Source organism: Xiphophorus couchianus, chromosome 20, assembly GCF_001444195.1.
Source record: "Xiphophorus couchianus chromosome 20, X_couchianus-1.0, whole genome shotgun sequence".
NCBI classification, from domain to species: domain Eukaryota; kingdom Metazoa; phylum Chordata; class Actinopteri; order Cyprinodontiformes; family Poeciliidae; genus Xiphophorus; species Xiphophorus couchianus.
The window spans coordinates 6647704-6675306 of record NC_040247.1 but is presented as its reverse complement, the minus strand read 5'-3'; the positions used below and the strand labels follow the sequence as shown (position 1 = coordinate 6675306).

At 38.5% G+C, this 27603-nt stretch overlaps 1 protein-coding gene across 2 annotated transcripts in view; it reads right to left on the bottom strand.

The window, feature by feature from the left end:
- Positions 1-26483, bottom strand: part of magi3b (membrane associated guanylate kinase, WW and PDZ domain containing 3b) — a 147624-nt gene extending 121141 nt beyond the window's left edge. The window contains exon 1 of one of the 2 annotated variants that reach the window (XM_028002941.1): positions 25511-26483. In XM_028002941.1, the coding sequence (XP_027858742.1) occupies positions 25511-25817 (307 nt within the window). In that variant the 5' untranslated portion in view covers positions 25818-26483. The remainder of the gene's footprint in view (positions 1-25510) is intronic. The other variant, XM_028002940.1, reaches the window with a different exon arrangement.
- Positions 26484-27603: the final 1120 nt, after the last annotated feature.

The window sequence follows — 27603 nt, the reverse complement described above, 5'->3', positions numbered from 1 at the left end:
GACAGATCAATATGCAATGTGTCTGTATCTGACATACACTAAAGATTTTATTTTAGCAGAAAAGGCTTTGGACTAAACTGTTACTCCTGTTAGCCACGTTAGCACCAAGTACAGCTAGTCAATCAACCATCGCTGTGTTCAGGGAAGCGCTGATTAATAATCGAGAAATAAATATCAAGCCTGGAAACTTGATACCGTAACAGACTGAATGTTATGTTTTTAACGTAATCTTTGCTCGTCTTGGTTGCCACGGTAACAGGTGTGCTTAAACTACAAAGAGAGTAAAAAGGTAAGAGTGGTTTTGAGTTGATCACCTGTTTGGGTTATTTTACCTTTGTTTACCTGTGCTGTGGCGCATTACAGCCGCTGTAGTTTCTAAATGTTGGACTAATTACCTCTTTCTTTTATGAGTTTACGTCTTTCACAACAAACATCAAATAGAACAAATATATTTCATAAAATTTTAACAAACAAATGGCTTCTACCGCGGTAATTATGTGAAATTAAATTAATTATATCCCAACTTCAGAAGATTTGCCTTTACCTTTACAGAGCTCTTTGGTTCCTCCTATCTGTCTGTAGCTTCTCATATTGACGTCATCAAACCAAATTTCAGATCTACCATAACTGACTGACACCTGCTGGCCTCAGGTTTGCAACCAGCTTGTGACTGAGAAACCAGTAACCTCCTCCCAGGTGATGACATGAACTTGTTAGTTCCTCTGTCCATTGTAGAAGCTGATATATTGTGAAAATCCGGTAGAAATGATGCACTAATCGAGTCATGTTTACATAGAAACAACACGCCGCGAGGCTTTATTTGTGAGACTTGCGGTCATGTGGGTCGGTTGTGGGCGGAGCTTGGTAAGGTCCATTGCATTGACGTAAAAATAATTATATGGCAGTCTCTTAAAGAAAACACATTTGCATAAAATAACAAACATAATGTAAAAAAACATTGCAAATAATTAAAATGTATGGTGGCACAGCCAGTCAACAGGCCGGTTTGAATAGCTTACAATTACTTGAAAACTGAATCTGTGTATCTACTCAAGTTGTTTTTGTCTAAAAAAAATTTCTCTGATTATATGAAATTGTGAAGTGTGACAAAAAAGGAAAAACACTGAAATTACTTTTTAGACCACTGTTTATTTTCGTTATATGGAGTTTCCATTATCACATTTTAATAAGACTTTAAAGGGTTTAATGGAAACTCACGACTGAAATGATACTTTTCTGTTTACTTCTAGTTCAGGCTTATCATATTTGACACTAATAGATACTAAATGACTTTTTACTTCTGAATAAGCAAATGATAATAAATTAATTTTATTTATTGCTATGTTGAAGTTGGACCTTTTTACATTTGGGGTATTTAGCATAGGAAACTTGAGTGTTTTTTTTATTATTATTTTATTTTATTATTCGATAAATGCCAAATTTTCGAGAAAATCTAATAATAATCATAATAAAAATCAGACTTAGTTGCCCTCCAAGCATTAATGCTGATTTATGGACAACGTGAACATAAATAAACCTTATGATCATCAAGACTTTTTCACAGGGTGATGTAAACAGATGAGTTCTTTCAAAAAGAACATGAGCATCAAACTAAGACGATAAGCCAATTCACATCAACACAAACTATCACAGACAGTATGTCAGTTCTTGCCCGATGCAATGCAAATCAGCATCTAACATGTTTCTGTGAGGAGCTGGGGTAATTGGATTATTCTCAGATTCGGCCCACATTTATGCAGAGACGATGTGTTGAGGCTAAAAACTGCGTGCATAAGAGGAAATCCTGTTGTATGTGCTTACAACAAAACTCAGCATTATTCCACATAAAGTGCAGCACAACAATTGCAGCCATGCCCCAGTTTTAAGCGGGAACTGATGGGAACTAAGCTTTGAGGGAGGTTAAAAAAGAAATCAGCATGGGAGAAGGGACCCAGGAATGGAAAAGCAGACTACTTCAAAGTGTGCATGTGAGCCAGTGGCTCAGTGTGCTGATTGTACGTGATGTGAAATCTACAACAGGATCACCCTGACAGAGAAGATGGAGGTGAGATTTTTTTTTTCCCCTCTTAGCTGAGAGAAATATGTAATAAACATCCAACTTTATGAAGAATGTGCAGTATTAAAAAATTATATATTCCCCTGAGATTGAGGCATATGTTTCAAAATATAAATTGATGTATGAATTTATTATTTCGAATCTCACAAAAACCTTAAAATAAAAAAATGCAGCTTTTAATTAATAGAAGAATAAATTGGATGTTATCCATATTGCACTTATCAAAAATGTTCTCTGACCTCTCACTGAAAGGGGTTTCAAATTCTAGGAAAGTATGACAGAGATGTATGAAACTACAACTTTCAAAACCAAACTGAGATCTGGCTCATGCCAAGTAGTAGATCAGGTTCATTGTACAGAACATGCAGCAGTAAAACCAGCTGATCAAACATGATGACATGGTTACTAGGTAACAGGGCTGGGCTTGGTTCGGGGTGCTAGGTAACCCAACTAGGGAACGGCCATTTGTGACTTAACAATTAGGAGGTTTTGGAAATGGCTCATTCTCCAGACACCAAAAAACATGAACTAATTACTTCAAAAAATTAACTTATGTTAAATTAGCATAAATTCAAAAAAGATGAAGGTAGCGCGTACTGGTAGTTTTACAGTAGAAAGGAGGGGCATCCTCATACCTGTCAACCTCTTTTGTCAATTACATTCTTTTTGTGATTTTATTTTTTTTTTAACCAAAATAAAAGTTGAAATGTACATTTAGTAAATTGCTTAGTCATACCAGGTTTTCTGCTTTCTCTTCAAGGCTAACGTATATTGACTCCATTTTTCTGGTTACCTTGAAAATGCATTAACTCCTTAATTCTCAATATGCACTACTCCATGCAGCAGCTTGCAAGATCTGGATTAAGCTTCTCTCGAGTCTCCAGTTGGGCGGGCACACTCTTTTGATTCACCTTAACTTTCAACTCTATGCACAAGCTGTGCTCTCACATTTAGCTCTGTAGCAGACAATACACATTCTTCCTCCAGCCTTTTGCTGACTACCTCCCAGGCCAGATGTGAGTCCATTCATTCACCCACTATGCAACTTATTCCATCTTTGTCAGCACACCCCAAGCATTCAGAAGAGGCCTCTAAAATAAACACGCAAATGTCATTTTCCTTTTTATGAGTGACGCTTGGGGGATTTTTGACTCCAGGGCTGACATGCACCTTCATAGGGTTCTCTGTGGCATTGTGAGAGAGGATATTTACACATTTACCACACGCAGTTGGGTCATCTGTTTATGTACAGCGCTTGTCTTCATACTGTGTAAATCATTAATATGTAAATCAATAATAACTGAAGCAAAGCTTAGGTCAAAGCCATGGTAATGTCAAGGATTCGTTGTTTGACGTTATGGTGAGGTATTAGTGAAACAGGAATTTATGTAAGACACTCTTCTTTGAAGTGATTGAAGAACAGCTGTGTGAATACAATTGAGCTGAGTGCAATGTGTATGTCTGCCTGCTCTTTAGAGGCCAGATGGACAAAAAAGACAAATGGAGCCAAATAAAAAAGGATAATAGAAACGAAAAGAAGGAAGAATTAAGGAGAGAGGAAACTTGAAGTGGAAATGTTTCCGTGCCTCTGCAGCCTGCCACCTCATATCACGCAGCATCCACTGACAAATGAATGCAGGAGGACCCAATAATAGAAATGTTCAGAAATAAATGCCTTGATAAAGGGGAGGGTTTCCATCCTGCAAACTGATGCGTTAGGATGGCAAAGCAGAAGGAAGTGGGGGTAAGGGTCAGCACTCTCGACAACCCACAACCATTTCAGCGTCTGGCACAAAACCCTGAGGTAAGAACAGGATAAAGTCTGATTTCTCTGTGGAAGGTTAACCTTTCTGTTCAATGTAGCACACCTCAGCACTGTTACTATAGAAACCCAGACTTGTTATCTCAGGTAGCATATTGTATCACTTAGCCTGCTACTTTTACTTTGCTTTGATTTTGATCATCTGCCAAGATGAACTGAGGTGGAGGTTTGAGATAGATGTTGTCTGTTAGTCATCATATAATGCAAGAAAGAACAAGTAGAGTTTCATGAGAGTGAAGAATCAGACAAAAAATGGCCTATCAATGGATCTACAGCTTTAAGGAAAAAGGAAAATAAAGGAAGATTCTTGTTAAATTCAAATAAATTGGAAAAAGAAATTCAGATTTTGCAGTTTAAATCTTATACGTTTGGTCCAATTTAGACAAAAAACATAATTGGTTGTGCTTAGAATTTTGAAATCCTTGGTCAGAGTTAATGATATACAAACAGTGTAGTTTGCCAAGCTTCACACGAAATCTGAAAGACAGTGATAATAAAATAAACCCAGCTCTCCTGTAAGCTGATTAATTTATTACCTTTCTTCCAAGCATCAGAAGAATTGTATTCTTTAAACCAGTCAAGCTGTTCTAAAAGAAACACGTGACTGGGGTTTTTACAAAACATCTGTTGTCTGTAGGTGAGTGGAAAAGAAGGTAGAGTTCTGTGGCATACCAAATTTTACATAATTGCGGCATTTTTGTAAGTTATTTGCTGTATTACCCCTGGAAAAGGAACAAATTAATCATTAATAAAATTATTTATGTCTATAAGTATATGTAAACAAATGACATATCCTCAAAAAAGTATTGTTAACGCGTTACGACTTCTCTCTAGGAGTTCTGTCTTCTGCCATTGTTTCATTCCCATAACCCATCTGAAAAAAGTGGTGCCAAATAATGTGTTGCAGGATGACAGGATTGTGTTAGTATTTCAGGCTGGGCTTGCGTAAATTGAAAGCAGGTAGGGGTAATAGGCTGCTGAGACTCTTCCTATGTCTGTGCAAAGCTATTATAAAGGCGTCAAAGTGAAAGAAGTGATAAGAGGGCATTTGGCTGCTGTTGGAAAATGAAAGCCACCTCCATCACAGCTGGAACAGATTTTTAGGCATAAACAGGAAGCCTCAGTGTGTGAAATCCATTACCACAACATTAGCTTTAGAAATGTTCATGTCGTGGAACAATCCTACAAATCTACAGATCTAAATTTTGGCTTTTAACATGTTGACTTTAAAACAGGGGTGGGCAATCCTGGTCCTCGAGGGCCGGTGTCCTGCAACTCTTGCAAGTCTCCCTGGTCCAACACACTTGAATCCAGCAGCTGAATCACCTCCCAAGTGCAGTCAGGTTCTCCAGAGTCCTGCTAATGACCTCATTATTTGACTCAGGTGTGTTGAAGTAGAGATGCATCTAAAAGTTGCAGGAGTCCGGCCCTCGAGGCCTGGAGTTGCCCACCCCTGCTTTAAAACATGACCTAGAGAGAATTTTAGGACAATTTTGTTCAAATATGACACTCTAGATAGAACATCATTGGTGTAGCAGAGTGGATGTGAATACCGATGCCTTAATCACAGGCTTTACATAATAGAATGATTCAATCCAATCTCTAAACAGATGCCAAGTGGGACCTTGTGGTGGCAGCTTGTTCCTCTACACACCTGTGATGCAGGATTTCTGCTCTTTACTCACACCTGCTTCTCAGTTCTGTAAAATAGAAAATAGGCTTATGTTTGTTTATATATGAATAAATTATTCCTCTATAAGCCTAAACATTAAAACCTTATGCTTTGGTCCTTATTTACTTTAGTATTATAATTTTGCTAGCTGTTCTTTTAGGTTTAACTTAATTATTATTTTGACTGTTTGAGCTTGATTTTGATTTTGACTGGACGAGCTCTTTGAGCTTTTCTCAAGTTATTTTATGCCTCTTGTTTTCATGACGAAGGATGCATGACTTAAAGAGAAAACACACATAATTAAAAGGCTGCTGATCAGCTCAAATTTAGTTAAAAACGGAAGGTGGCTCTTCCTCCTTTCCCTGTGGCATGCATTAAAAATGAGCACAAAGTGTCCGCACACATATGAACATTAGAATTGACAAGTAACCCATGGCTAGCAGTGTCCCGCATGTTATGAGTTATTTGGAATGTCAGGTTGGAGTTCAAATCCCAGAGGGGGAACATGAAAAGCAGTGTGATTATTCATCTATGATCAAATCAAAAACACTTCAAATACTTTATGCTGACATGATTTTAACAGAGGGCCCTATGTTTTATCAACACCTTGGATTCCTGTGTTGAATTTTCAGGTGGATCTGAATAAATTGGAAAAAAACTGAACTTAAACACATGTAAAACTATTACATAAGTTATAGTAAGTTAGTACACTTGAAACGAGAAAAAACTAAGATACTAAGATTACTAGATACCAGACCAGAAATACTTGGTAAGATTTTGTGGTTTTGCAGTGGTCACCAAATATTTTTTTCCTATAGGTTTTACGTTATATCCAACTTTTATGATAAACAGGTTAAATTGTAAGCCATAATCATCTAAAATATCAAAACCAAACACTTTAAGTATGTCAGTCTATGAGTGATGAGTCAATATAATATATGCTTACATTTTTCTAACTGAATAACTGAAATACTTAAGTAAAAATTGCTTATAAATGAGTTCTTAAGTTTGAAATTAGGCTGTCTTTTGTTGTGATGTATAGCTGAACTTATTATATAAGGTTTTGGTAATTAATGTACAACATTATTAATAAGAACATTTTTGTGAATGCATGCTCTAGTATTATCTTCGCTCGACTTTAAACAAGCCCTGCGACAGACTGGCGACCTGTCCAGGGTGAACCCCGCCTCCCGCCTGGAACGTAGCTGGAGATAGGCACCGGCACCCCTCCCGACCCCATTAGGGACAAAGGGTGAACAGAAAATGGATGGATGGATGGATGGATGGACTTTAAACAAAGCAGGTCCACAATAAAATTCATTAATATAACAGCCTTTTTTCCCACTTTTAAAGGTCAGTAAAGCAATTAAATCAACTCACATCCATCTACCTTTCTCTCCTGAACGACGCAGATAAGTGAAAAGGTTGCCAACAGCAACCTTGCATGTCCAAAAGTGTTACTGGTTCAACTGGTTTTTATCAAAACGCTTTGCTCCGTCGAGGCGCAGCCGAATGGATTCCATGCGTGCCACTGAGGTGTGTTCAGCCTGTTGACAGCATGTATGCCTTACTCTCCACATCAACCTGACAAGCACTCGTGTCGTTCTCCTCTCCCACAATCCCGAGCTTCTCTCTGGCCTGTCAATGAGTCTGTCACAGTGAGTAACATCCCTGTCAGGAAAAAAAAATGGCTGGCTGGCTGAATGGGGAGATGGATGGACGGACAGATGGATAAGTGGATATATTTGTCTGTGCTCCTCTGCGGGGGCGCAGCAGTACCACAGTAATCTGGTCTACTTAAACTAATCAATTTTTGTTACTGCGTTTCAGTGAAACAAAAAGCTGGTGTTGATGTGTGCGGCTGTGAGCTTGAGACGCTTGGCAAATTGACTGTTTTTCTGGTTTGAATTGTTTAGGTTTTTTTTCAGTCTTGTATCCTTTAAAAATCTCAAAATTCAAACAGCTGAGGCTTGTGCAGAGTAGCCAGGTCAAAGAAAAAAATATGAATCTGCTGTGCTTCAGTCTGAGGAACTGGAGTTTTGCTATTTCTTTTTATCAAAATCCACAGGAAAAAAAAAAAAACTTCCAACAATCAAGAGTGTCCCCTTTTGCGTTCAGAATTATTTTCTACTAATTACTTGATGCACAACATCCATCAATCGTTGTCACTAAGAGCACCAATAGTGTAACAATTAACAATCATGTCACTCTCCATAATAGATCTAACACTGCAATTTGTAATCATTTATATTTTGGATTAGTAATGTGAGAAACTGACTTTTACTGACTTCCTCATTGGTCTATTATTAGATGACCTTTTTTTCTGTTTTATTAACTGTTCAAATGTCTGCTTCCAGACAGCCACATAATAAAATGGATATAGATAATTACTCAACTTAGATTATAATTGCAAAATGAATATTAATTCTAACATCCTACAGAAATGAGCTGGCTTGATAGAGCAGAAACTTTCATCTTCACCACGTTCAACCAAACGTGAACAAATCTTTTTGAGGACGTCTTTTTGGATTTGTTTGAAGGTAATTTCATGTGTGGGGGAATGCCAATGGCAGTGCTGTTCAGTCAGGTATAAAAACAGTCATGCGGACAAATAGAGGCTCAGGGTCAGAGTCAGCCATGTCAAAACACAAACTGGCTCAGTCTGTAATGAATCAGAGGGGAGATCATAATGCCATGTTGCATCATCTGCTCTGGAACATCAAATGCACAGCCCCAGCAGCCCATGATTTAAAGAGTAATAACTCTAAGGGATTACAAAGACTGACTTTGTTTGGTAAAATACAAAATCAGTTGTGAAAACCAAATTTCAGCTAAAGGAAGACAGAAATTATGACTTTTTTCACAATACCTGAGAAAAACATGAAGGGATGATTAGAAATCAAAGTTTCATTATGTGTCTCTGCAGTGCAGCAGCACCTACACTGAGTTTAAGTAGCAAAATTTCAAATCATAAACCTGTTCTTCTGCTTTGAATGACTGTGGGTTCTTAGGTCAAGCAGAGTTGGAGGTGGAGGTTGCCAGGACTACCTTACAGTAAGACGTTTTATTACTTCAATTTTTACTAGAGCCTGTCAGTGTGCATATCTTCCAACCTTCAACTGCATCTGTGAACATGAACAATAAGCTGATAATAAGAGGCAAACATAAAAACAGTAGTTGTTTGAGTCTATGTCGAATTCATGCAATGGAATCAGCATGCCAAACTTTACAACTATACTGAGCTGACGGAATTCAGGCTTAGTGATTTGAGCATCAAAAGGTTAGATAACGTATATGAAATAAATTGATTTTAAACCACCTTGGCAATAAAATTGACACATAACCTTGAGAACAAGCTTCATGGATTTCCAGTATTAGTCATAACCACTCAAAGTTGATGGCAAAGCTTCCAAACAGGATCTATTTGCAGTCATGTAACCAATACAGAAAAGCTCTCAAATCAGCATTGTATCTATAATCCAGTGTTGCTCAAGAAGGAAATGCTTATGTCTAGACGTGTTTGAAGTGCTGCTGTCACAACTTGCCAGTTTATCTCATTAAGTAACAGTCTCAACAACCTCACTGCATTTTAGAAAAATCGTTACCTGCTCACGTTTTCCCAAAAAAATGTAGCACAAGGAAAATCTACTGAATATATGTAAATGTAATTCTTGAAAGGATTTCCTTGAAAGAAAGTTTAATTCCAAAACTGACAATCAAAAATTAATGTCAATTCAGATTTTTTTTTCATTTTTTCCTTTTAAAAGGATGTTTGAACCATATGTAAACATTTAACATTTAGATTTTCTGTTTTTATTTAATGCTGTTAAATAACTTAGAGTTAAGGTCATTTAAAACATATCATAGTCTTTCTTTATTTGCTTCATAAGTATCAAATTATCAGACATTATAACTATTAAAAAACTGAGGACTGAGCCATCAAGAAAATTAGCAGCTTATGCATGAAGGCATTTCTGGTTTAAATACTGGCGTTTAAATTCAGCTCAGATGGTCAAATGCCTAACATAGCATCTCATTAAATGTTTCTGGTTATACAAATGGAGAGGTGAGACATGGAGGGGTAGAGCAATGTCAGGGACAGAGCAAATGTATGAAAATTTCAAGAGTGAAATCACAATCTGTCTTGCATCTGCAATGCTTTTTCTGCAAGAAATGGCACACAAAGACCAAAGCGCAGCTCACGAAAGAACAGGAGGTACTTTAAAAACCGATCAAAATTCTAACAACGGAATGTTTTCAAATTTGCTTCCTAGAAAGAATAAAAACTAGCCTTCGAAACTGCCATGTTTGTTTACACGGATATATTTTATAATAAAGCCTCTCACTGCTGGCTCCTCTGTCCTCTCACTAAATGCATAAAGTCATCTGAAATTTAATTTTAGCACGACAGCAACAACATTAAGGTTGCTTGAAATATGGATCAATAAAATAAGCTGTAATCCAATGTGAAGAATACATCTTTACAGTTCTCACATATTGCAAGAGAAGAAGCAGCAGTCAGGTGACAAACCAGGCTTTGATTAATGACCGACTATTTAATCCACACCACAAAGACCTTTTTAGATGCTTACAATATTATTTTAATCAAAGCCAAATACTTTTTTATTCTTAATATGTTAGCAAAAATAATAATCCCAATAATAATCATAATAATGATGGGGGTTGTTTATCAAATTAAAAGCAAATTTTAAAATAACAACCTTTAAATATTAAATATTCTTTTCATTAAGCACACATTTCTGCTTTAAAAATGTGTTTTTATTGGTCTTATGTTAAATGCTGTGATTGCATTAGTTGTAAATGGACAATCATTATGAGTAACTGAAATACAGAGTTTAAAACATAAATATGTGTGTAATTAAATGTATAATGTGCTTTACTTTGTGAAATGAGTTACTAAAAGAAATTACAATTTTAAATTTTAATTTACTGAATATGACTGTATATTGCCAAAGGTATTTGATCACCCATCCAAATCACTGAATTCAGATACAACAATCACTCCCATATCCACAAACATATAAAATTCAACCACTTGGAATGCAGACCTTTTCAACAAACATGTGAAAGTATGAGTTACTTGCAGGAGCACAGTCATTTCCACCGAGGCGGTACCATGACAGTATGTCAACTGTGCAATAAGTCCAGTTATTAGATCTTTCTTATGACTAAATATTCCACAGGCAACTGTTAGTGATATTACAATAATGTGGAAGTGATTGAAAATGACAGCAACTCTGCAGAATAAGATGCATAAAATCCCACAGCAGGTCAGCAGATGAGGTACAGAGTGCGCATTGGTTGCCAACTTTCTGAGGACTCAGTAACCATAGATCTCCAAACTTCTTATTGTTTTCAAATTAGCTCTAGATTAGTGTGTACCGAGCTCCAAGGAATAGGCTCCTATGCCAAACAGCGTCCTTGTATAGAGCACTGCAAAGTCCCTTCTCCATTAATGTCTGGTTTGGTTGTAGCCAAGCTGTGTGTGTCTCCATTGGCATAATTTACTCACTATGTGATCATAAATATGGGCAGGATTGTGGGCGGTAATGTGAAATCTCTTCGGTTATTTGTTAGCATTCACCAGCTTTCCGCTGTATGCAAAAGCTAGTGAATGGTGAATGCCAATGAATGAATGCATTCACGGGCATTCATTGATTGGAATTCAATGGCCAATTGATGCATGCATTTTGATGCCAATCAAATCGTTAGTCCATAATACCCAGCTTGGACCACCGTTGAGGTGGTTACAAAAAAAAAACAGGAAGGAACTGTGCAAGTTCTGCAAACGGAGATGAATCTGGCCAGGGTTGATTGAATAAGTGGTTCAACACTGGACTCTAGGGCTGCCGAGACGTGTGCTCTGGTGCAACAAATCCAGTCTCTCTGTTTGGAAATCCAATGGATGAGTTTGGGTTTGGTGTTTACCAGGAGAATAGCATTTGCTTCACAGCACTGTGTTAAGTGCAATGTTTGGTGCAGAGGGGATTATGGTGTGGGTTGATGGACTAGGACCTTCAGTTTCAGGGAAATAAACTCTTCGTGCGTCATGATACCAAGACATTTTGGACAATTTTACTCACCACACTTTGTGGGAACAATCTGGGGATACCTTCTTCCTTTTCCAATGTCCGTAAAAACATGGATAAGAGAGTCTGGTATAGAAGATCTCTGATATCCTGCACCGAATCTTGACCTAAACCAGATTGAGTACCATTTGGATAAATTGCGAAGGAGACTGCAAGCCAGTCCTTCTCAACCAACATTAGTTTCTGATCTCATAGACACTTCAAAGATTCTCATTTGTTCAGGATTGTGAACCTTGTGAACAGCTTTCTTCAAAGAGTTGTAGATGTTCTTCAAAACAAGGGTCTCACTTGAGTGAATGAGTTGTCACTCAAGTTTATGTGTGTGAAGGAAGCTGAGCGAATACTTTTGGCAATAGAGTGTATGTTGTTTTACTAATGACTGTACATAGTTCACATCATTCTAAATCCTTTTGGATGTCAGATATTGTTTATTTTTGATACGCTGAGATTCAGTTTTCTGATTCATTATTGTATGCTGCATTCTAAGATTGGACTATTTGGTCATTTTGCTGGCTTAGTCACTACTGTGTTGATGTTAAACTTTAAAAAAGAAAAAAAAAGTCACTAGAGGATTTTTTTTCACCGCTTTTGAGTTTAAATTGGAGTTTCAAGATTTACTGTGGCTATCTTTAAATATTCAGCACAAAAAAAATCACAATCAACTGAAAACACTACAATTAACTCATCCAATAAGGAAAGCATTGTTATATTTCAATTTCTACTATACTGCCTCTAATTCTGCGCACTCCACACACTATTCAGGGCTGTGGTTAATTTGTAGCATTTTTGTTGTTTTTGCAACTTACTCTAGGTTTCAGTAAACAACTACGGTCTCAAACTGATTTAGAAAATAAGCAACCCATAAAGCCTCATTACAACATGACCCCCACATCAACCCAGCAGCTTGATTAGGAGAAATTGTTCCCACTCAAATAACTACAGTAAACAAAGTTTAAGAAAGCGCATCATCATAATGCAGAATGAAGGCTTCATACATAAGAAATGAATCACAATTTTACTTTGCATTTTAAAAACAGACTGCAGGGGATTGACCCAAACACTTCAAACTGCAATCAGTGAAGGAAAAAGTCTGTTTCATCACAGTAAGTAATGTTATTGTCTAAACTTCTTCAGCAAGCTGCTGCAGAGGTTTAACTGTGACCCCAAAACATAAATCAACATTAACAACAACCAAGGAAGAAATCTGCTGAAGAACAAATTCAGTACTTAACATTCACACGATTCCATCACACAAAATTAACTTGATGAAAGCATCATAATGTGCATGTTGACTGACAAAAGCAAAGTATAATCTGTTAGAAGAAAGCCAACAGCAGCAGGGAAAGGGGGGAGATGAGAAAACAGCAATGGCATCATTATCAAGATTTGCAAGAGAGCAATTTAACAGCCAAACTCATATTGTTAGCAAGCTGAGAGTGAACAAAATGAAGACATCAGCTCACGTTGGGTATATTAGGAGTCATGTATGTTTTCAGCTTGATTTGAAAAGTGGTTGTTGATCCTCGAACCACCTCTCAAGGAAATGAACTCATTGGATGACAAGTTACTGGACTAAGCTGCCAAGAGCCTGACAGGAAGCTGCAAGCTGCTACCTCCGCCTTTAAAGTAAAGTGTGAGGTAAAAACTCTGAAATACAGCTCTTATCCTGATTACATTAAAATATTGTCTGTCTATATACAGTATATATAAAAAAGTATATAAAGTAAAGCTTTCTTCCATATTGAATTTTACGAAAGCTCCTGACATGCAAATTTGACAGCGATGCTCTCTGAGCACCAGCTGCCAGCACTCATCTCTGCTTGCTGCTGCTTCAAACTGCTGTCAAGTCATTTTTTTGACAGGAGGTGACTAAAGAGGCAGGAAAGCATATGGAACAGGGTGTCAATCAGCATAAGTCAATGTAAGTTTTCATTTTTTTCCTAATTATTCAACAATGAATCAAATACAAGCACAATCTTCTGGAAATACTTGATTCATTCAAATAGTCGGAAAAGTGACATTTAAGACCATATTAGATGAGCTCGCAGTGGAAGTAAGCTTGACTGACAAACTCTGGAATATTTACTGAATAAACCGTGGGAAATGTGTTTATTGACTGAGCATGACTAAAAAAGGTCGAGAACCACGGTCTAAAGAGAAAGTCTGATGCCAAACTGGAAGATAAAAAAGGTAAGAATGATTTTTAGAGTTTTTGCTCATAAATAAATTAGTGTAAAAGTTGCCTGAATCAATCTGGAAGATAAATTCTTTATGTTAGTGATGTCTATTCCTCATGAAAGAAGAATCTGGAGATTTCTACACATTTCACATAATTAAAAGTTTTGTAAGATGAACCCAGACAACAATACACATGTATAAGGCAATGACTGATAGGAGCAAATAATTAATACAATCAGGAATTCAATTTATTGCTATTTATTGCTATTTTACAAATACAAACAACTGCCTAATGATTAACTAAGCTAAAAAACACAAACATTAAAACAACATTAACTGATTTGGGGATTTTAAAAGACTTTGGGCCTCTAAATTAATCAAAATCTGACAACCTTGATCAAGTATTTCTTATTTTAGAAATAACTTTTCAAATCTGCTGGCAGTTTTCCCATAAATAAACACAACAATAAGAATGGGCAAAGTTGTGAAACCACTTAATGGTTTCTGGACTAAAACTAAAGTCCAGAAACCATTCAAAGTGATCTGGATAAAGATAGCTCTTGCTGACGTCAAATCCAATGTGTGTGTGCCCAACTCAAAAGGGCAAAGCGACAAAGGCCTAATGACATGGTACCTTTACAAGAAAATGAAGTAGAAAGACATTACATGCTTTCTTCTTCTTGACCAGCCACTGTACATTACACAACAGAGTCAACCACAGCTGTTAACAACCAAGGCTCGCCCATCTGTCCCTTTCCCAATGCCTGCCCTTCAACAGTCTGCATGAAGCAGTCTGTAATCAGATTAGGCAATGACTGGGTAACTGGGCCTTCTGCATCCTCACATCTTTCCATCCCACCGCTAACAACATCTGCATCATGTGGAGACCCACGTGCATGCTGCGAAAGAGACAGATTAACATGACGGCGTGTGTGTGAGTGTGTGAGAGAGAGAGAGCGAGGGAGAGAGAGGCTCTGCTTGTCCAAGAAAACCAAAGAACTAAAGTTGCCCATTTACAGTCTATTAGAAAGTCCTGTTTCATCAGTCTGCAAAAGAAGTGATCTGTTGATTTTTTTTTTATTTATTAAGGTGATGAGGTTTAAACATCACTTTTTTGCTTATTTTTGTTCAGTGGTTTATACAATAAGACAAGAATAACATCCATAATGATTAATTTTTTTATGTATTCAGGTCTATATATTAATGGAAAGATAAAGAAACTAAAATAAATACTTAGGGTTTAAAACAAAAGATAAAGCATAAAGTGAGAATGCACTGATCAGCCTTTTTGTTGGTATACCGATTTCCAGTTTTCCAGAAGAGAAGACAAGAGAAGAGAAGAGAAGTTTATCAGTGTATCATTACTGAATGAAAACCTTTCAGGTTTAATCTAATATCCCTCCTTCTCAGGGTCAGCTTGTTATACACAAAGCATTTGGCATCAAAGTAGAACAGAATGCATTTAGATTATCTCCCTCTTGATAGAGAAGCACAAGAGAGGGCGCACGCCGGCGATGAGGTGCGCTGAGATAACCCTAAGACAGAGAGTGCCTCACGCTGCGCCGCCTCTGGGAGCCGACATGCACACTTCTGACTGTGCAAAGGGCTCTCCAGCCACCGAGATCCCGCCTGCCACAGCCTGATCCGATCCATCCCGCTTCAACCCTAATGTCTCATTGGCATTCAGCTGCACGCCCAAAGCAAGCGGCGAATGGAAAGCTTGGCACCAGCTCGCCGTTATTAAAATTCCACAAAGCCAGCCGTTCCCCCGCCGCCACAAGCACACAGCGAATCACACAACCAAGGAATAATAAAGAAGTCAGAGTGGGGATGAGCATAACAGCTGGCCCAGGCACTCACACAGCCAGGACACTGAGAGACAGAAAAAGGAAATGGTTTAAAGTCTCAGCCCTGTGTTGTCTACAATGTTTATGGCGCCAGTAGCTTAGTTTGCTGTTCTGACAGCTGTATCTAAAGTGTAAACACATAATTACAGCAGCCCCATCATCCTCCAATGTTTCTTCTATCATCCATAAATCCTTACTGCAACCAGTTTGAGGTCAATTATATTTCTGGGAAGCATCTCATCATGACCACTGCAATAGCACCCCTCAGACACATCACTGCCACTGCTGTTTATGTCCACTTGTGAGCATCACCCTCAGCCTCCAAAGCTCCTACTAAATGTATTTTGTTGGGGCAGACTAATTCAGATGTCAAGGCCCATTACCTGTGAGCTGTCTAGAGGTGACCTGAGAGCATTCCTTGCAATGATAAACACCTGCTGAAGCATAAAGCACATCTGGATAATAGAAAGGTGGGGAAGCGACAAGAGTGGCATCGCCAAATGCAGCTGAACGTGAGGTGCCGAGATTATTGTTTGCAGCAGTTGCTGTAGAATAAAAATAACGCTATTAACGTGCCAGGTCAGTCAGCTGCCGTATGTCTGCTGAGCCTCTGGTAAAACAAACAAGAGCCCCAGACGGAGGAGTCGAGCCAGTCCAGTCATCCCCTCCAGTGTGCTCCCAGAGACTGACAAAGACACACTCATGTTGTTTACCTCCCCCCCAAAAAATTAGGTTTCACACTTCCAGAACATGACTGATGCAGTTAGAGAAAAGAGGCAATAAACACACAAGGGACACACAGATGTGTGACACACAGATCTTCGGATTGTCCATCTATCAAATAAAAACATCTTAAGGGGATTACAGAGCCAGTTACGATATTATTTTGCTATTTTATTGGGTCTTTGTGTTCCAAGCAGAGATTGTATTTGCTCAGAGTCCAACGCAAGTCTTAAGACTGTAATATCTGAAATTGGCATTTAGCTATGGATAAACACCATCTAGTCTTCCTTGGACACTGCACTGCTCTGGGGTTTTGAATTCAGGAAATTTAATATCTTTATCTTTTTCAGAATATTCGATTCAACGTGTAAACAACTGTTGTTAACTGGTGTTCATGATTTCAAAAGTGAATAAAGTAAAAATATGAATATGCATGTTCAAAGTAATACCAGAAATAGGTTAACATAAGCTAATGTTAGATTTCTAAATGAACCAAAAATTAAGTGGTTTTAATTTGAAAAATCAAGCGCCATGTTATGACTTTAGCTTGACAGCTAGACGATAACATCAGAGTCAAGGTAGAGAAAATACTGTGGGGTCATTATTATGATGCTGCAATTAATATAAAGAGATATTTATGTACTATTGTGGAAGTCCAAGGTCCTCAAATGTCCCATGTTAATAAATCAAACGCACCTTCTAACAGGGCAGCAGTCTGTAGCTTAGTGACTGTTGATAGTGGTAGCATTAAATAGAAAAAGACTAATCTGGGGCCATCAGTTAACTCCATTTACTGGCAGATACTACTGAGAGTATTACAGAGAAGCCATACATACTGTGCTTAATGTTACCATGGCAACCATTAATCTGTATACAGTACAGTGTATCAGAGTGAACATCATTAGTCATTTACTAAAATGTTCCAAAGTTAGCAGCTTACGTTAACCCAGGATTATAGGAGATAATTATTTATAAGACTTGAGTCCCAGATGTCAAAGTCAAATCTCAAGTTTTTGTTTCTGCAAATTAAGTACAACTTGAGTCAAAGTTGCGTATCTTAGTCCCTATTTCTGGTGGCAAGAAAATACTGATCTCACTAGAGCTTAACAATTTTTGTGTTACCAAGGAGAATGTTTTATTTACTTTTTTAACATTTTTTCAATGAGTGGTGTAGGCAAAATTGAAAAATAAAGGAGCATTAAATAATATATTTTTGTGTCATTTGGACATTAAGGCTCAGGCATGCAGACAAAATAAGAAAATAAATGTCTTACACTGGAAAACAGTGGGTAGCAAAAGCAAATAAAATGCAGATCAAAGCAATTCAGTGCCCATTATTCTTCATTCGTCCGTTTAGCAATGAAAGCCCCATCTTCCAATGTTTCACAATCAAAACAAACAACATACAACTAAAACATAACTAAATAATTTTTAACCACCTAATAAACACTTGTTTAAAAGGTCTGCATTAGAAACAGTCATTATATTGTCATTTACACACTATTGCATGTTAAGATAAGATGAGTGTTTAATTGGAACAGGGACTCAGGGCACACAGGAAGATAAATCCACCAGAGCCCCCACTGATAAAAAGAGATATATCCCTGAGGAAACAGTGTAAACACCCAAATGCTATTTGTATGCTTTATGGTTTCATGGCCACTGCTATTGTGAGCGGCTGTAGAAAATGCAATTAAAGAGACAAATCTCTAACACTGAAGATGCAATGTCCCATAATGAGCTTTTTTCTCCATGTAGTTTAGATATGAGTTGCAGAGATTATGTTGTTTGCTTGTGCTGATCCCCCACACACTTATTGTTCATTAAGCTCAAGCTATATAGCCAGTGTCCACTGTTCCCTGCTTCTATTGGGACCAAGTGTCAATGAAATAACTGTGGTATTGAGAAAAAAAAAACTGTTTGCACAGTTATTTTTCAACATGTTACAAATTTTCCCCATTATTCTTTATTAAAATCCATGTGAGAAAAGCTATATGTCATCAGGAGAGGCATGTTTTACCATATTTCCATTCCACCTGGAAATAGTCATTTTAAAAGGGGTTTGATGGATGTTGTAAAAATGCATTATTGCTTATTTCAAACAAAATAAATAAAAAAAAAACTATTGCAGTAACTGTGCAGCACTAATTTCAGACTGAGGTTGTTTGCAACATACTCAACCTCCCGTGTCCCAGGAGCACAAACTTAACCACATAGATTTCTACGTTCATTTTCACATTCACAAGGCAATCACAATAAAACGCTCTTCATCATCGATCTCAAAACACCCAGTGCCAGCTCCAAGCCACCTCATCAAGCATGCTGTTTACGTTGAGATTGTTGCAGGTGCTGGTGGCGTGTGTGACAAGAGCAGCGCCAATTTGATTAAAGTGGGAATAATGAAAGAGGGTTGGGAACTGGGAGTCACGCTGTGCTTTTTCACTCTAGCCCACTGCTTTACTCTAATTCCAACAGTTATCACACACAGGCACATGCACATTAATGGAGTATCCAGCTCTGAAACAAAAGAAAACTGAATTATTGAGTACTTGGAGTGAGGGAGGGAAAAACTTTGAACTCGTTTTGTAGATGCATCACAACACCATCCGCCTTCCAACATCAAACTCCCCACCTCCTCTGCCCTGACATTTCTTCTGGAAGTTCTCTCAGCTTGGATGCAAAGCAATTTTTTTAAAGCTGGTATTTCCAGTAAGGGAGAACTGTTGTAAGAATGCTATTAGAAGCATATCTAAAATAAGTGGAAAATAAAATAATCAAAGAGTAATCTCTGAGCTTTTTTATAGATCTTCACCAGAGATGCCAACAAAATTATGCTGCCATATGTATGCTACCATATGGACATGAGCTTCCAATTTGTTTTGGGGAAATGTTAAGTTTAGATTAAACTTGTGCACTCTGTTTTGACACATAAGGTTGGAGTAAGAGGCTAAAGCATCCGGTAAACCCCACTGGGATGCAGTGTGTTTTAGTGTGAACGGGTGTACATGGGTGTGTGTGTGTGAAGAAGGACTGCAGCATTTCACCACTTGCCTGACAACCGCCTCAGGCACATTCTGGAGATGCTTGATGAGAGACACAAAGGACAAACAAGCTGTACATCAACAAAATGTTTTGTAGGATGATATACTGAGAACCAAACAGACAAAAATGTTACAAGGACATTAAAGAAACAACAAAAACAAAGGGAAAACATACCATGTTGTTCATTTCACCAGGTTACATAGTATATGCAACATCAAAAGGCAAAAGCTGACTACAGTTTTGGTATTTTAATTAGAACAATTTGTTCAGGAGGTATTTGTTTATGCTTTAGTTATTCCTTTGAGCTTAGAAGAAATGTTTTAAATATTTACTCCATCCCTATTATTTTAAGCTAATGCTATCTGTCTATCATCTGCCAATAGAAAAATGTTATGATAGCATTTAGTCCTCATTTGTTCCGGTTCTAGTTGTCCCTACTAATTAATTTTCGGTCTTCAGCCTCCCCTCAGTAGATGAAAAATCAAAATCTTCAAACAGTCTTTTAGATTCTCTTCCAACTGTTCTTGTTAAAGCAACCCTCCCCTCTCTGTCCATTGTCATCACTGACGTCATACACTCTTTCCTTACTGGTGTTGTTCCTCTGGCTCTCAAAACAGCTGCTATAACCCCAATACTTTAGAAACCAAGTTTAGATCCCAATAACCTTGAGAATTTTTATCCTATCACAAATCTTCCTTTCATTTCTAAAATTCTTGTAAAAAAAAAACAGTTGCTGCCCAACTTCGTTCTCATCTATCCATCAATAATTTATATGAACAATTCCAATCTGGTTCCACTCCACAGTACAGAAACAGTACTTCTTATAATTGCCAATAACTTCCTCCTTGCTGCTAACTCTGGTTTATTATCTATACTCCTTCTGCTTGATCTAACTGCGACCTTTGATACAATTTCACATAACGCCCTCCTTGACAGATTATCCTCTCTTGGAATTGTAAATACACTTCTGAACTGGTTTCATTCGTACCTCTCAGGCCGCTTACGGTCTTTGATTGCAATTACACTGTCTTTTTAAATCTTGTTTTGTACTAACTTACTGTAGATTTCAATTCTGTGTTTTTTATGTCAAATTAGTCAAATTATGTAAGGTGACCTTGAGTGTCCAGAAAGGCGCCTATAAATAAAATGTATTATTAATAATAATAATAATAATAATAATAATAATAATAATAATAATGTAATAACAGAGATTATTTTAATTGAGTATGAATGCAAGCCAGACCCAAAAGTATGGTTATAGCTTTTACTTTGGTTGTTTAAAAACATTTTAACAGTTGGTTTTACGTGACCATCAACAAATACTTTGCTTCTGTTTCAAAATATATTGGATGCAATTATTGTTTACTGTGTTGCAGAATATTTGTACTTTCTACATAACTGGTGTAATAAAGAATCATTAGTAATGCACTTTAAGTTGTATCTTTAGAACAATATTTGTATTTATGACTGACTGCATGTTCATCATCATCGAAACCCATCCTTCATTGACAATTTCAGGGCAAAGAATAATTTTCCTCAGTCAGAAAACAGACTTTGACTTTTGAGTTATTTTAACTTCAGCACTCTCACTAAACATCAAAACACGCATCAGTTAATTTCAGAGCACATTGGGAATCAATTACCGTAACTTCAGTTAACTAATCTTCAACATCAGATCTGCTTTTATTGTTGTCAAGGTGCCATTGAAAGAAAGCTCACTGCTTCCACCACACATTCATTTCTATTATAAGATTAAAAGCACACAAGGAATCCAGTATGATGTACAGCCGATAAGTGAAAGCCTCTGTGGTTTTCCCTAATTTTATTACAGCTAAATGAACTGAATACATTGAAACCCTGGAAGCCAGGAAAAACCCTCTAAAACTTTAAACACTCAACTTTGCAGCATCGAGGAAACACATTTGCATCTGTTGGGTTGAAACATGCAAACTAGTAGGATGGTTGTCTGTCCATGAAAGCAACCCAGAGCATTTGCTTCCGGATACACAATAGGAAGACACAGACTGATGCAATATTTTGAAAGCATTCTGCAAAGCATCAACATCTTTTATATTTCAGTCAACTGCGTTGCCTCTTTTTTTTTATGCAAAATGTATTTCACTCTAATAGTGTAGAAGACTGTCTAAATGCACAATATATTACATCATCATCCAGGTTACGAGTAAAATTTGTTCAAAACAATCAGTGACAGACAAAACAGCTCAACAAGGAATGTCTTGGTAAATCTGGAAAAAAAAAATACATAATCACTTTAAAGTCAATAAGACAAAGGTCCTGTAGCTTTAAATGACTTTCTTATGAGTGCCAGAGGAGCAGTATATAAAATGGCTGTGCTGATTTTCTGAGCTCACTGCAAGAAACATCTGAGGCAAGAACATGTCTTCACTGATTTGACCACAGATCTTTGAGTCTGTATTCCCACTCTTACTCTCATCCCCTTTTTTTTTTAACAGCCGACTGCAAATCTCTTCTCTGTGACAAAGCATAGCCTGTCAAGAGCGTGATTCCAATGAGAGGCACTTTGTGATATGAGCGGTGCATTAATGTGATTAACCCACACTCTCTATTGCTGTTTGATACATTGGCTTAGAGGCTCATGTCAGTCTGTATTCTTCTTTATTGGCATGATCAACAGGTAATGCAAAACGCACTGCTGTGTGTAAGCAGAGGCAGGTAAATACAGCTGTAATCAAGAGCAGGGAACAAACTGTTGTACGTAACAGAATTAGTGCAGACTTAAATGAACTAATCCTGCAATTTTACTTCGGAATTAAAGACAATTAACAGTAAAATTAGCCAATGAAACTAATATGCTCCAAGGAATTAGCAAGCTTGCTGAGCAATATTTTAAAGATACAGTCCCTACTTTATTGGGTTCACCTGTTCAATTGCATGCTATCAATCACAAACAGCAAAACAAACTCCATGGTCATCCAACTCAGCGTATTAAAGCATAGCTGTCTTCTTGTGATTACTTCCAGCAGGATATTGCACCATGTCACAATACATCTCAAACTGGCTTCTTGACTTTTCTGCCTCCAGAAAAGTCACTGTCTTAATGAGTAGCTTTTGGGTGTGGTATACAAAAAGTAGATTTACAATAAAATTGTGGTGCAGAAAAGTCGTCAGCAGCTAGCTACATCACACTATCAAGTCAATTTGGATCAAAACTTATGAAGAATATTTCCAACAGATTGTTTAATCAAGGTAACGCACACATAAGACAACTCTAAAGGCAATAGGATCTAACCTGTTAGTAGCAGGGTGTACCTAATAAAGTAGCTGGTGAGTATATTTATACATGTGTAGCACTCTGTCTGGAACTACAAAAAAGGCAGAATGCATCAGTACAAATAAGACATCTTGTTTACATGTGTTTCATATATTCACACAGCTAATATTAGCCTACCAAAAGACAAAAGAAGCCTTGTTGCACCAGCTCCACCATGCACTGCAATGTGAAATTATTTATTTGCTGTCAGAGTCATCATTCTTTCAGCTGCACATAAATGACTTCAGGTTGTGCCTACGTTCAGCTGCACAGTGATTGCAGTTGTGCAGACATATACGAGGCAGAACAGAGCATACATGTGGGAAAAAAGACATTTTGGGATGTCAATCATGAAGATATTCATTTCAATGTTTAGCTGGGGATGCAAGCAGAAAAAGATATCTCCACTCTGCACAGAGCTTTTAATTGAGGTGCGTTTAAAGACAGCAAGGAAATTGGCATGTCCACAGCTTTGTCAACAATGAAGTCTTGAGGCTGAATCAGTTTGAACATTTTTGTTTTTTAGAAAAGGAAAAGACTTGTCCAGGGAACGTTCTTTACAACAACGAATCTCTAATTTCTTCAAGGTTTTAGGGACAATGTAGGTTTTACGTCTTGAATAAGAACTCTGTGATACATGGAGCTGCTGCATGACCCACTGATCCACATCTGCCCCACATGGAAGTAAAGAGAAACCTTTTAGCAACCACTAGAGAATATATGATATACACCAGGAAGCTATAGAAAACTAGAGGAAAGACCGTGTGCAACTCTTTCACCTCGCACTCCTCTCCGATCAATAACTGAGAGAGATAACAGCCCATGTAGTGACTTGCACCGTGCATCCTGTCTCTTTATCCTTGCCCCAAATCCCAATTTCAGTCTTTGCATTTACACACCCTCTCCATCCTCTCTCCAAGCTCTGCCCCAGCTGTCAGCACCACTGGCAGCAACAGCACAGGAAGCATACCATCTCCAGAGGTTGATTCAGACAGAGCACAAGAGGATACTGGGAAGAGCAAGGCAGAACATCTGGTGGATCAAGGGACTCTTTCCCCCGGTTGCTGTCAGCACCGCCGTGTTATCGGCAGCTCTCCGGGCTTCCTGGTAACAGCTGATCCCCCAGGCCCCCAGCCTCCAACGGAGTGGAGAAAATCCACTCGCTGACTCAATTATGCAAGAGGTGTGAATTAAACATGAGGTTACCACACAAGAATGTATACTCATAATGCAGATGTGCAAGATGTGTAATAAGGCTATGTAGCAGCCCCACCTCTACACTGATGCTGGGGTGGGAGGGGGATTTTTTTCGGCAAACTTATCATTAAGCACAAGATTAAACAACAGTATGTTTATGCTGCTAAGGATTATGGCGAAAAATAAAGTGATGGGAATTTCACCGTCTTTGTCACTATTACTTCCCTGTGAGCTCTAAAGAGGAAAAACAGTCTTGTGTGGGAGTCCAGCCTGGAGCCAAAGGCTGGGTGGATTTTTCTCCCAGTCTCTTTCTGCTGCTTTGTGTCTTTCTCCCCCTTTGCTGGCTCATTCCTCGATGCCCTTTATTAATCATCCTTGGTTAGTCGGGCAGAGAGCATGGTGTTAGTAGCTCTGAGGAGTGCGGAGCCATGAAAGACACACACATTCATGTGCATGCACATCTCGCTTATTTATTTAAGCATTTTTCTTTTCCTTTCTGCTTAGAAAAGATGTAAAAAAAAAAAAAATCAATACAATATTAAATAAATTATAGTAGAGCTGCTGGTAAACACACATTCTGATGTGTGTCCACCCATGCAGCTAATATTCAGGGATTCTGGCCTGAGGTTTTGAGACTCAGCTGCTGCCGCTGATGATGCTGATGTAACCTTTTGAACGATCTCAGTTGGTGTTCAGACATTCCAGCTCTAGCACATATTCAAAGAAAAGTATATCCAGCTTAAGACCCAGAGCAGCCCTATTAAACGTAAAGGGGTTGTATTCAAACCAGAAGGGGGCCGCAGCATCATTCCTAAGAAATTCCACAGATTTCAGCCAATGCTTAAGATACAGAGGCCTGATTTTTGGCAAAACTGATTGAGACAGTCCATCGTTCCCACGAACCAATATGCATCTGTGACCAATGGGCAAAAGTCTGGATGAATAATGAAAGGATGAGACTGACCCTTATATTTATGCTTGTAAGTGCACTTAGCTGAGATGGCTCCAACTGGGCTACATGCCATTATGGTCATTATCACTCTTCGATCTTTCTGAGAAAGTGCTGAGAGAACTGGTCATTAGACTTTATGAGACAGAAGGCAGTTACAGAAGTCTGGGTAATCCTGCAAAAAGGGAAGCGCTGGGTGGTCCCACTTAAACTAACTGTTAACTTTTTGTTGTACATTTTTTACAGAAATTATGGGTTTCAATTGATATATTAGTCTGTCTCTGTGTTGCCCTGCGACAGACTGGAGACCTGTCCAGGGTGTACCCTGCTTCTCACCAGACTGGAGATAGGCACTGGCACCCCTCCAGACCCCATTAGGGACAAGGGTGTTAGAAAATGGATGGATGGATGGAATTGATATATTATGCAAATTTTTGTGAAAGGGAAAACGTTGTCAGACAATGTCTTAAGCCAATACAGACAGTTACAGGTACTCATCATGTGGGTTTGTTGTGCTTTGTGGATCACAACGCTCATCTTACAAGCAGAGCTCAAGTGACAGGCCAGCAGCAGCGCTGGGAACAGAGGGCAGAGGACGCACCTGGTTTGACGGTCTTCAAGCGAATCGGCTCCCGAAAGTGGCGGATGACAGCCAAGGTGTCACGGTTCGTAAGCCCGCTGACGGGCGTGCCGTTCACCTCCAGCAGGACGTCCCCGTAGTACGGCAGCTTTCCGACGTGACACACCAGCACGTCCAGCTTCATCTGGCCAATGTAGGGGAACTGTCCGAGCTCCGCTCCTCCCAGGATCTCCACCACGGAGCCGAAGTCTCCCAGGCTCCCCCATGACACGGCGCACTCCACCACTTTGGTGGACCAGTGTTTCTTCTTCTTCAGTGTTCTGGACATGATCTGTCTCCTTTTATTATGGAAGAATTAATCAAAGTGACGAGAGGCGCCTTAGTTTGTGCTTGTTAAATAAGCGTGAAGTGACGCGGCCCGATGAACCCCCAGGAGTTATTCTGTCGACCTGCGGGGGATTTCATCCTCTTGACATTTATGGTGGTCACCTGCTGGGTCTGATGCTGAGGTATGGCGCGTCAAAGGTTCGCGCTCCTGTCAGTCCTTGTAATTGTGGCGATTCCAAGCGCTTCTTGTGCGTAAAGCAAGAGAGTTGACACCGTCGAGGTGGTTACAAACAAGACAATGAAGCTTATGTGCTCTTGTTCTTCGCAACCGCGTCCACAATTTGTATCTGGATGAGCCTTCCGGGTAACAATAAACCGAAGAAAGACGTAGTGGGCTTAAAATCACTCACTTTGCGGCGGATTGAGAAGCGTCTGTCGCTGAAGCGTCGCGCAGTTTGCGAGAATCCCTCATACCTGTGGGCAGGCTGAGAGCAGACGGGCGGGAGCGTTCACCGGTTTGGGTGTTTACGCGGCTGAGATCCACCCCGTAGTGACTGAGTGGAGAGACATCTGCTGAGCGTTTGTCTGCTACAGGTTTGAACACACCTGGTACGGCCGAGAGGGAAGTTGTCCAGCTCCGAACCAGCCCCTTTACGCTCAGCAGCAGTTTCCCAGATTCTCATGCTGGCTCCATCCTTCGGCGTGTCGCGGTACTAAATGATGGTGAAAATAACTCACACATACACATTAACAGTGCAATATTGTTCAGTGTTATTTTATGTCATTTAATTTCTTATGTAAAATCAATTTCGTCGAGGTCTACTTGTACATTTTCGCTCTATTTTAATGGATTCGTCTTGGATATTAGAAAGACATGCGCGTTACATATGAGATTATCTATAAATATCCGCCCCAATAATCCTCATATTAAGCGTGCAAAACAAATCACGCCTAATTAGGAACCCACATTTGAAACATTTATTATTATTATTTTAAATCTGGTATGGGGAGGAATTTCCAGGTGGATACAATTAATATTTACACAGCGCCACCTGCTGATAAGATCACAGGACTGAAAGGATTAGTTCATTTCATGATAATTGATTCAGGCGTTGACTTTACTTTGTTGCAACTCCCAGATGCAATGTTTTATTTGCATTTTATGTGGTGGACCACAGTGCAATGTACATCACTGTAAAGACTGACGTTTTGTTTGTTTTGCATTAATATGCTTCAAACTGAACCATTCATTTATAACTGCATGTTGGAGATCATTTTCTACACTCGGAAGGTTTATGCAGGCTATAAAAGTCTTTCAGGACTGACCAGCATTATCTGGGAATATAATGGGAATATATCTTCCCATTATTTTTATTTTTTTTGTGTGCTAGAAGTTTTAAAATGTTTAATAGTTTTTTGAAAAGTCAAATGTTTCACCAGCATGTGAAATTATGGATAAAGCTGCATAAACCTTAATGAGGAAGACAGAAAACTTGTTTTTAGGAATGTGACCCATTCCACGTCCTTGACTAAATAAGCACCTTGGACATCGCCTGCATAATCCATAAGCTTGTATGGGCTGATTAACGCAGTCACCTTGTCTTTGTTGGGAAGAATGGACTGCAACTGAGATACAAATTGTACATTTTTAAGTTTAAACACCATCTGATTTATCTGCTATAGCATGGATTTATATAAGAGCCTTTATTGAATCTTTTCTTTCCTACACTAGGCCCCATGCTGGCCAACCTTCTACAAGCTTGATGCAATTAAGCCCACATTTAATC